Source organism: Arvicanthis niloticus, chromosome 24, assembly GCF_011762505.2.
Source record: "Arvicanthis niloticus isolate mArvNil1 chromosome 24, mArvNil1.pat.X, whole genome shotgun sequence".
NCBI classification, from domain to species: domain Eukaryota; kingdom Metazoa; phylum Chordata; class Mammalia; order Rodentia; family Muridae; genus Arvicanthis; species Arvicanthis niloticus.
In genome coordinates, this window is record NC_133432.1 from 31,466,296 (window position 1) to 31,476,713 (window position 10,418).

A 10,418-nucleotide genomic window follows, 5' to 3' on the forward strand; every position below is an offset into this window, starting at 1 on the left:
GTCCCCTCAGGCAGATCTCCCAAAAACTTACAATGATGAGTTTGAATAGTCAGGGTCATTTTCCTAGAGGCCTTTTCTAAGCTCCCCAAAATATGGCTCCCAGGTACCACCTGTAACAGTGATTTGTTGCTGGGGGCTCTCTGCATCTGCTGAGTAGTCTCAGGCTGAGTGGGAACCCCTCTACACTGCCTCCAAAGGCCATGGACTTGGCTGCAGTCTTCTTCAGTGGGTCCTTCACTATTGTGAAGCTGGCTTGTTTGCATTTTGGACACAGGGTCTCACGCTGCCCTGGCTATCCATAAATTTACTATGTTCCCCAGTGGGCTTTATACTCTGTTCCCCTGCCTCTCTCTCCTCAGTGCTGGGATGATGGGCGTGTACCACCATGTCTGGCAAGTCTACTGCCTCTTTTGTAGCTGACCAGGATTTCCCTTCAGCTGGGGTGGCCAGCTCCTACAGTACGGTACCAGGGCATGGAGTCCAGGGGCCTGACAATTCCCAGCATAACACCAACTTTTGGTCACGTTAGAGAAAGGCAATCACTGCCAATCAGAAAGGAGCAGAGCAGACAGACCCTACCTTCTTCAACTCGATGATCTCATCGTACATGTCCTCTTTCTCTCTGTAGACGGAAGTCCCAGAGACGTGACCTGGAGGGAGATACGCATGCCTCTTAGGACATCGTGGGACAGTAGAAAGGACCCCTGATTATGCCTGAAGGGAAACCTGTGAGTTAATAAAACTGTACTTATTTGCTTGCTTGTTCTCTAAGATAGATGAATCTCAATCTGTAGCCCGATCACCTGGAGTCCAAGATGCTCCGGCCTTCTGAGTGCTGGGGAGACGAGGGGGTGCTCTTCATCCTGGTTTACTGAGGGTGTGCAAGTGTATGTGTGTGTGTGTGCGTGTGTGTGTGTGTGTGTGTCTGTGTGTGTGCAAACATGTACGCACACATATGTGTGTTGTGAGCTGTGTTCATGCAGAGGCCAAAAGGGGACATTGGGAATCCTACTTTCTCTGCCTTATTCCCTTGAGACCAGGTCTCTCACTGAACCTAAAGCCAGGCTGGCAGGCAGTAAGCCCTGGTGATCTTCCTGTCTGCCTACCACAGTACTGGGGTACTGGGATCACATCTGGCTTTCTGCATGAATGCTGAGATCTGAACTCAGGTCTTTGTTTGCATGGCAAACGCTCTTACCCGCTAAGCCACCTCTCCACTTACAGAGGTTTTAATGACACTTAACAGGTTATAAGTCCAAAATAACCAAATAGGCCTAAATCATAACCCTAATGTATATTTAATTCTCAGGGTCATGGAGGGACATTGAGCTGGCTGTCACCATGTGTCTTTGCTAAGGCCCAGAGATGCCAACAGACCCCATGGGCAAAGAGTAGTATGGAACATAGAAAGAACAGACAAAGACCCAGCGAGGCGGTTTGGCAGGTAGAAACTCCTGTCAGCAAGCCTGAAGAGCCTGACTTCAATCCCAAGGACCCACAAGGTGGTAGGAGGGAGGTGACATCTCAAGTTGTCTTCTGACCTCCACATGCGTCCCACGGCACAGGCACAGCCTACCCACACATATGGAATTTTAGATGAAGATTCTATTTAATGGGAGGGCATATGACACAATGGCTTGTCTATGAGATACTTTTCATGAATCACTGTCTCTCAGAACATTCTAGAATGTCCTAATGACGGATCTTGTGCATAAAGCCAAAAAAAAAAAAAAAAAAATCTCACCCCTCAATTGCTAGAGGCTTTCCTTTCTGCTCTCCTGGCCTTCTCCCCGGGAGCATGCTCACCATGGCTGCCGGAACGCCTGAGGTCTGCCCTCTTCACTCTCACGGCCTCGGTCAAGTAGTCGGGAGTGCAGCTGGGGGGGTGGGTCCACGCGTGCTCCGAGGTAAGCGTGGAGCTCGGGGGTTGGGCCACACTTCCTGGTTTGAATGTGCATGGGTTTAACAGGACAGGTACAAGTATACAGTCTGGCAAGTTCTGCCCCTCAGCAAGCTTCAGGGCTTTAAGGATGCCAGCAGACTGGGTGGGGTTGGGGGTGGGAGTGGTGGGATAGGAGTGCACTGCTAAATGCCTGACAAGCACGTCAGAGGTCACTCAGGGAGCCCTGTGTGCCCATTTCCCTGGTGTAAACATTCCCACTTCAGGTTTCTAGTGTGACCAAGATCAGCTCACGGAAACATTAATAGTTGTCTCCTGCGAGCTGGTAGCAACTGGCTCCATCACACCTCTGGCACAGGGTGGCACTTAGATAACCCTAGGGTGGGGCTGGGAAAGCCACGCCCACCAATGACACGTTCAATGTCTTTGAGAGGATCACAGGCAAGCTAACTGAAACCAGCTGCGTCAGACCTGCCATCTCAAATCGTTTCCCGTACTGTGTCTCAAGCCAAAGCACCCTCCTCCACAGGAGAGCCACATACCTTGTTTCGAGGTTCCCAGCCACAGCTTCTGTGGGGTCAAGGACATTCTGCTACTCAGAGGCATGCTCCCTGCTGTCTTCAGAGATCGCCAGGAGGTCACTTTTTTGGGCTTGGAGTAGTAAGGCGACTCTAGGAAGGCAACGTAAGGTTTAGAGCTGTGGAATTGCTGTACTCAGTACCCTCCCTATATAAAGACAAAGATCAGTCAAATGCAACACTGCAGGGGTGTGTGCACCCGGGAGGCACACACTCTGGCAAACATGGAGAAGGTCAATACTTTTACTTACTGACTGGCTTACTTAGAGATGAGGTCTTACTATATATTGCTAGCACAGGCTAGGCTAGAAACCCCAGAGCTTAAGACAACCTCTATTTTTGTGTGTGTTTTTAAGATGTTATTTTAAATTGTGTGTAGGTGTGTGTGTCTGTGTGTGGGTGAGTGTAGGTAGCCACAGCCAGTGGCAGAGGCATCAGCTCCCCTGGAGTTGGAGCTACCTTTCAGGGAACCAGTATTCTAAGGAATACCAGCAACTACTTTTAATCACTGGGTTCTCTATCCACCGCTTCAGGAGATTTCCTTTTCTAAACGTCTTGAAACAGTTCTTTTATTAAAATCAGGGATGGAACCAAAGGCCTTATATATGTCAAACAATAAACTACATCCCCAGCCCCTCACTGGGGGATTCTAGGCAGGGGCTCTACCACTGAGCCATGCCCCAGCCCTTCACTGGGGGATTCTAGGCAGGGGCTCTACCACTGAGCCACGCCCCAGCCCTTCACTGGGGGATTCTAGGCAGGGGCTCTACCACTGAGCCACGCCCCAGCCCTTCACTGGGGGATTCTAGGCAAGGGCTCTACCACTGAGCTACAACCCAGCTCCTCATTGAAGGATTCTAGGCAGGTGCACTACCACTGAGTGGTATCTGTGGTCTAGCCTAGTGTATTTAGCCAAAACTATAGATGTTAAGTCATTATACCTGGTTTTACATCCAAGTAAGTAAGTGTAAAGCATTGTTTTGTTTTGTTTTAGAAGAAAGGGAAATTTGAAAATCTGAAAAATTTGTACTGAAGATGTAATTTTGCCATGCTATGACACGTAATGTCCAGTTAAACTTTCCTCAGAAACATGATTTTTGTATAGCCCTGACTATAGTGGGTACACGGTTTTACTCCTTAAGAACTGAGTTTCACCAGGCAGTGGTGGCACATGCCTTTAATCCCAGCACTTGGGAGGCAGAGGCAGGCGGATTTCTGTGTGTGCGAGGCCAGCCTGCTCTACAGAAGTGAGTAGCCAGGGCTACACTGAGAACCCCGTCTTGAAAAACCAAAATAAACTTTAAAAAATATAAAAATATTATAGCATTATATTCGGTCGTGAGTCTGGCTGAGGCATCTCTTCAGCTCAACATTTTAATCTTTATAGAGAAGAAATGAGAAATAAAATTCCTAGGGCATTTGTTATAATGAAGGAAATGTTCTAAAATTATATCTTTAAAATTTTTATATAATTTATTACTTTATTTTATGTGCATTGGTGTTATGCTTGTATGTATATTTGTGTGAGGGTGATGAATCCCCCTGGAAATGGGGTTAGAGACAGTTGTGAGCTTTCCTGTGGTGATAGGAACAGAATCTGGTCCTCTGGGAGAGCAGGCAGAAATCTTGCCTTCTGAGACATCTCTCCAGTGCCTGAAACTTTTTATTGAGACTTTCACATCTTTAATTATGTAAGAAAGGACAAATTCATGAAAAAGATAAAGGTATTCATTTAACATTGTAACATTTCCCCATATTTAAAGGAATACTATCAGCCCTGCTAAGGGTCTGGCTAAGGCGGGAAGATCAGGAGTTCAGTCAACCACAGCCTGGGCTATGAGACTGTCTCAACAACAACAACAACAAAAAAGAGATCACATGGGGCCGGGCAGTGGTGGCACACGCCTTTAATCGCAGCACTTGGGAGGCAGAGGCAGGTGAATTTCTGAGTTCGAGGCCAGCCTGGTCTACAGAGTGAGTTCCAGGACAGCCAGGGCTACACAGAGAAACCCTGTCTCAAAAAACAAACAAAAAACAACAACAAAAAGATCACATGCACACACATGCACACACATGCATGCAGACACACTCACGTGTGCACACTCAGGAACAGGTCAGGTCCCTATAGGTTTGGGGGCAACAAGTGTAGGACTTCACATTTGTCACAGAGACTCCTATACAGGCTGACACATGAGCCACCGGGCCCTAGAGCGCTGTGACACTGACAGACAACACCAGACAGCCTTGCAGGTACTGGAACCAACTCTATTTAAGTGCTGTTGCCCTGATAAATAAATGCTGTCTCCTTCAGTCACAGCTAGAGACCGAAAGCAGTCTTCGTCCTTCTGAGGAGAAGGAAGAGAAGGGCCTCCGTAGCAGAATGAACTCAGATCCTATGGGAATGAAAGGCACACGCCCATCTGCTCCATCTGGGGATATACACCCCTCCCCAGCAAGGGCCTACGTGCTGCTGGAAGAGCAAATCCCAGTTCAGAAGCATCCTTTTACGGGGCCTGGGTGAGGGCTCAGTCAGGAAAGTTCTTGTCTCACCAGGACAAAGACCTGAGTTTGCTCAAGCCCATACGGGGCCTGGGTGAGGGCTCAGTCAGGAAAGTTCTTGTCTCACCAGGACAAAGACCTGAGTTTGCTCAAGCCCATACAGAAGCCAGGCATGGTGACACATGTCTGCAATCCCGCTTATGGGAAGCTCAGTGGGGTGGTGTCCTGGATAGTGCTCTGGGACAGCAGTCCCAAAAAATGAAACGTAATCCTGAGCCACTGAGCCACCTCTTCCAACTGCATCCAAAAAGCAACATCTTTCACTTTCTCCAGGACACAGGGGAAGGGCCATTCCTGTTACATACCGCAGAGTTGACGTGGGGATAAGGGAATAGAGAATCCCTCCAGTCATACTTACTTGGTGATGTAGAAGGAGGTTTGTGGAAATTTTTTCTTTTTGTTTTCTGAAAGAAAGAAGAAGCAATGAAGCATATCAGAATTCCTAAGAGCTGTTGGAAAACCTCACCATACTCAAGAGGTCAAAGATCAAGAGACCCTGGCCAGGAGACCTCGCAGAAGTCTGAGGCACGCCAAAGTGTAGATCCAATACATGGTAGGCAGCTGAGGCTTCTCGTGCTGGGAGTCAGGAAGATCACTCTCCCTGGTTGTGAGCACTCAGGAGGCACAGGCAGGCAGATCTCTGAGTTCAAGGCTAGCTTAGTCTACAGAGGGTTTTCCAGGACAGCCCAGGCTACACAGAGAAACCTCTTCTTGAAAGATCAAAAAAGCCGGGCGGTGGTGGCACATGCCTTTAATCCCAGCACTCGGGAGGCAGAGGCAGGTGGATTTCTGAGTTCAAGGCCAGCCTGAACAGACTACAGAGTGAGTTCCAGGACAGCCAGGACAGCCAGGACTACACAGAGAAACCCTGTCTCGAAAAACCAAAAAAAAAAAAGAAAAGAAAAAAGAAAGACCAAAAAAAAAAAAAAAGGGAAAGGTCTACCATATGTCCTGTGCTTGCTCTGGTTACAAGTGAGCACCTGTGGGCTCACAGTAGATGCACAAAGATGAACCACTTGTAAGAAAGTCCATGGCAGATCCCCACTAAGGAAGAGGACCCTGTATGAAAAACCGTCTCCATAGCAAACAGACGCCCATGCAGTCCAGTGGGAACGTGGTCCTGCAGCTTCTAGGATGAGCCATGACCTGCCTTTCCAAGTGCTTAGCAAAAGGCTGCGTGTGAGGGCTGCAGCATGTGGCAGGTCCTTGCTCCCCTCTGGTAGAAACACTGTCCTCTATGCCCCAGAGAGATTTGGACTCTGTTTGGGCTTGTTAGGTGGCTCCTTCCCCAGCCCGTGGTGTTAGGATCGCATCTCATGGCCCTGGCTGTGGGACACTTGTCACAAAACAGTTTCCTTCCAGATTGAAAGATTCAGTCCTGCAGGGTTGGTCCTTAAGCATGAAGGTAAACAACTTAATAGCCCCAGGAAGTCCCTCAAACTGACCAGGCTCCCAGTTTTGTGAACTGTCACCCATGCCTGGGTATGCCTTGGTCATGCAGCTGTCTTTGAGTCATTGGTCCTTAAGTAACCCCCTCGCCAATACTCCTCTGAGCAACTTCTTCACCGAGCTGCACTTTGGTCTATAGTGGGATCCCAATCTGGGGTGAGTTGTTTCGTCTCCCCAGGAAAAGTTTTGTCATACAATAGCAGCAACCCCTCCTTGGGGACTGTGGGGATGTGAGGTCTCCTAAGGGCAACTGAGGCGTCTCGTGTTGGGTCCCTTCAGAGCTCATGTACAGATGGAATCAAGTAACTTCCTGGGCTATCCAAGCGAGCATTGAGCTCACTTCCCTTTGCCACTCAGGACAAGTTACAGAGAACCTGAGATGCTGGCTAATTCCCAGGGGGCACTGGAAGTGTTTTTCCAATGTAGAGAGCCTGCCTAGAATCCCCCAGTGAGGGGCTGGGGGCCTGGCTCAGTGGTAGAGCCCCTGCCTAGAATCCTACAGTGAGGGGCTGGGGTGTGGCTCAGTGGTAGAGCCCCTGACTAGAATCCCCCAGTGAGGGGCTGGGGCGTGGCTCAGTGGTAGAGCCCCTGCCTAGAATCCCCCAGTGAGGGGCTGGGGTGTGGCTCAGTGGTAGAGCCCCTGACTAGAATCCCCCAGTGAGGGGCTGGAGTGTGGCTCAGTGGTAGAGCCCCTGCCTAGAATCCCCCAGTGAGGGGCTGGGGTGTGGCTCAGTGGTAGAACCCCTGCCTAGAATCCCCCAGTGAGGGGCTGGGGGCTTGGCTCAGTGGTAGAGCACCTGCCTAGAATCCCCCAGGGAGGGAATAGGACATGGCTCAACAGTGCACCCTAGTTCCCGACACTCTGGGGATTCAATGTGAGCAGCTATGTGGACACAGGGCATTTCATCTGTGTACTTTGCAAGAGCACCAAGTGTCAAAGAGCCATCTCTCTAGACCTTCACAATTAATTTCTAAAACTAGCTTTAAAGTGATATTCATTTGTTGTTGCTGCCACTATTGTATGAGACAGGGTCTTATGTAGCCCAGGGCTAGTCCTGAACACAAGCAGAAGATAACCTTAAACTGGTCCCCATGCCTCTGCCTCTCAAACGCTAGGATTACAGGCATGGGACACAGTTCCCAGTTTACACAGCGCAGCGTCAGAAGTGCAACCCAGGACTTCACACCTCCTAGGTAAGTATTCTACCAAGAAAGCTGCATCCCCAGCCCTTGAAACTGATTTCTAATCAATAAATAAACAAATAAATAAGCAAACAAAGTCTTAAAGTGATAATCTCAATTATTTAGATTCAGCTAACAGGCTGAAACTTCGACACCAGAAGCAGCTCCGGACACCCGTGCTCTGGGTCTAGTGGCGTCTGGGAGACACTGCTTTACACACAACATCCAAGGACACTGACGTGGGGACTACCACCCCTGCCTGTACTCACCGACTCAACGTCAGAATCAAAGGTAATAGCAGACAGACTGTCATCTCCCTGGAAGAAATGCACACAAGGTCACTGGGAGGCAGCTGCTCAGGTGTGTCAGTCCTAGTAGCACACTGCCTGTCCGAGCTGCTGCAACACACCCCAGTGGACAGGCACGAGGAAAACTTGGGGCATCTCCATCCTGCAGCAACGGTGTGCCCTGATAGTCAGAGAGGAGGATGTGGGAGCAAGGGGGTTTCCAGTCAGCAAGAGGACCTGGATTCCATCCAGATCCAGTGCTGGCGGGGAAACACAGGTGAATCTCTAGGGCTCCCTGACCAGCTAGCCTAAGCCTACTTAAAGGGTTCTAGGCTACCCCCTCAACAAAAGGGGGGCGTGACACTCCTCCGGCCTCATTCACAAACACACACACAGGAAGAGGAGGGAGGTTGGAGTCGGGGTGAATGAACAGGTTCTGCGTGGCTGGGGGAGTCCATACCCACAGAAGTACGGTGGGTTCTCAGGTCAACTGTGTGCCTGCCTTTGGTAAGAGTTTTCAAGTCAGAAGAAGCAAGCCGGTTTTCACTGTTTCAGCATCCCGAGTTACTCTGCTTCTATTCAAAGGATGCTGAGTCTCTGCCCATCTCCGGGCAGAGCAGTTCTGCATATATACCTTTCAATCTCATGCTTTCTATTTAAAGACATGTAAACTTTATTTGTGTGTACCTGTACATGTGCACATGTATGCAGCTGCCTGGTGGGTGCTGTAAGAGGGTGCAGGATCCCCTGGAGGTGGCCTTCCAGGCAATTGTGAACAGTGAACAGTGCTGGGAACAGAACTCCGGGGCTCTATCTGGCTGCTCATTTGTGTATGTGTGCCTGTGTGTGCATGCTTGTGGAGGTCTGAAACAGACTGTGTCTTCCTTCAGACCTTTCCACTTTGACCTAGGCTCTCTTGCTAAACCCAGAGCTCATGAGTGTGGCTAGCCAGCTTGCCCTGCCTTCAGTTCCTGAGCGTTAGGATTACAGGCCATCCCCACATGGCTTTGATGAGGCTTTCGGAAGTGCAGGCAAGCATTTTATCCACTGAGCCCATTAATTAATTTATTAGTTTATTAGTTTACTAACATCCCGTTAGCCTGACATGAGTGTTTAAGTCCCCAGTAGCACCCAGAAAACAGAGATGAGGGCAGTTACTGAAGGCGGTGTTGAGAGAGTGAGCTCCGAAACCAGGCAGATCTTGGAAAGTTTCTCGTGCAGAGACAAATAGGAAATTCCAGCTGCTATCCGCTGACCAAAAGCTCAGTCCCTCAGTCTATTGTGGAACCTTCCATGGGTGTCCCTTGCACCCTTGAAAACCATATTTCACCCTGGCCAGGTCCCTGCCTACCTCCCTCAGTACCCTTCTAAATCTCAACCCCAAGAGTTTGCTTTCCGGCGTGCTACTTTCTCCGTCCTTGCGGCCTTTACATTTGATGTTCCCGGTGGCTCTAAACCTGTTCCAAACTGCTCCCTACTTCTCTCTGAGATTGGGGACATCAGCCTATTGTCTTGTCCTATAACCACCGCTCCTCCTGCCCTCCCCCGGAAAGCACAAAGTTCACTTGGTACCGACACGCACTCGGAGAGCGAGAGAGGCACGCCTCTTCCAGAGATGCCTCTCGGACCCGTGCAGGACTAGCATGGGGGACAGTGGGGGCAGGCCTTCCCCCTGGCTCGGGATCGCTCCGGGGCGTCGCCGGACGGCAGCCTACCGCAACACTTACGAGATGAGCTTATCGCCGGTCGGCCTTGGCCTCAGACCCGCAGCGCGTGCGGGAGGGCGCAGTCCCGGGGGCTTCCTGGAAGTAGTGGCTTCCGCGAGCGCAGGCGGGAGCTAGAGGCTGCTGGGGCGCGGGCACGGTGGCGGCCGACGCCCGGAGCTGGCTCTTGTGCGGTAACAATCGGCCTGCCGGAGCTGGCTGCCACCGTGCGCCCTTCCTCCCTCCGCCCCAGGTCTCCTTACCGTCTCCGAGGCCAGATCTGTGGTGCCCAGGCTCATAGCGGCAGCGCTGCGCGGCCTCCCCAATCCTGCGAGCTCGGCCCTCAGCTTGGGAGGCCTGCCAGCCGCCCTGGTACCATGGCAACCGTGCCGCGGCCACAGGGCCCCGGATGTGATCCCTCCTCCGGAGCCCGACGAATCCTGTGCACGCGCAGAGTGTGCGCGAGCGAGGGGCCAACCAAGCGCTCTCACGGGGTTGTACTGTGCAATCGCACCTTGTCTCTTGTTTGCTTGTTTTATTTTGGGTTTTTTGTTTAGTTATTTTTGGTTTCTCAGGTGTGCTGGAATTGAATTTTTGGCCTCCTGCAGGCAAGGCTAACTTTCTACCTCGGAGCCATGCTCTTAGATCCAACTTCAGTAGCCGGAGTTGGATTTCCACCAACAGTGGCTGCAACTATGTAGTCCCGTGGGTAAAGGTTCCGACGGTCGCCATGCTGAGTGGAAGCAGAGGACACAGCCTA

The 10,418-nt window shown here is 50.7% G+C and overlaps 1 protein-coding gene across 17 annotated transcripts in view; it reads right to left on the bottom strand.

The window, feature by feature from the left end:
• Window positions 1–10,076, bottom strand: part of Iqce (IQ motif containing E) — a 50,853-nt gene extending 40,777 nt beyond the window's left edge. For 7 of the 17 annotated variants that reach the window (XR_013107139.1, XR_013107138.1, XR_013107142.1 and 4 more), the window contains exons 1-6: window positions 9,922–10,075; window positions 7,938–7,985; window positions 5,396–5,441; window positions 2,443–2,571; window positions 1,807–1,941; window positions 580–650 (exon numbers count right to left, since the gene is read on the bottom strand). Coding sequence is in view for 8 of the 17 variants with exons in the window: in XM_076923528.1 (XP_076779643.1) it covers window positions 580–650; window positions 1,807–1,941; window positions 2,443–2,571; window positions 5,396–5,441; window positions 7,938–7,985; window positions 9,922–9,957 (465 nt within the window). In the remaining 9 variants the exon portion in view is untranslated. The other 10 variants (XM_076923534.1, XM_076923529.1, XM_076923532.1 and 7 more) reach the window with 5 other exon arrangements.
• Between the last annotated feature and the right edge of the window lie 342 nt (window positions 10,077–10,418).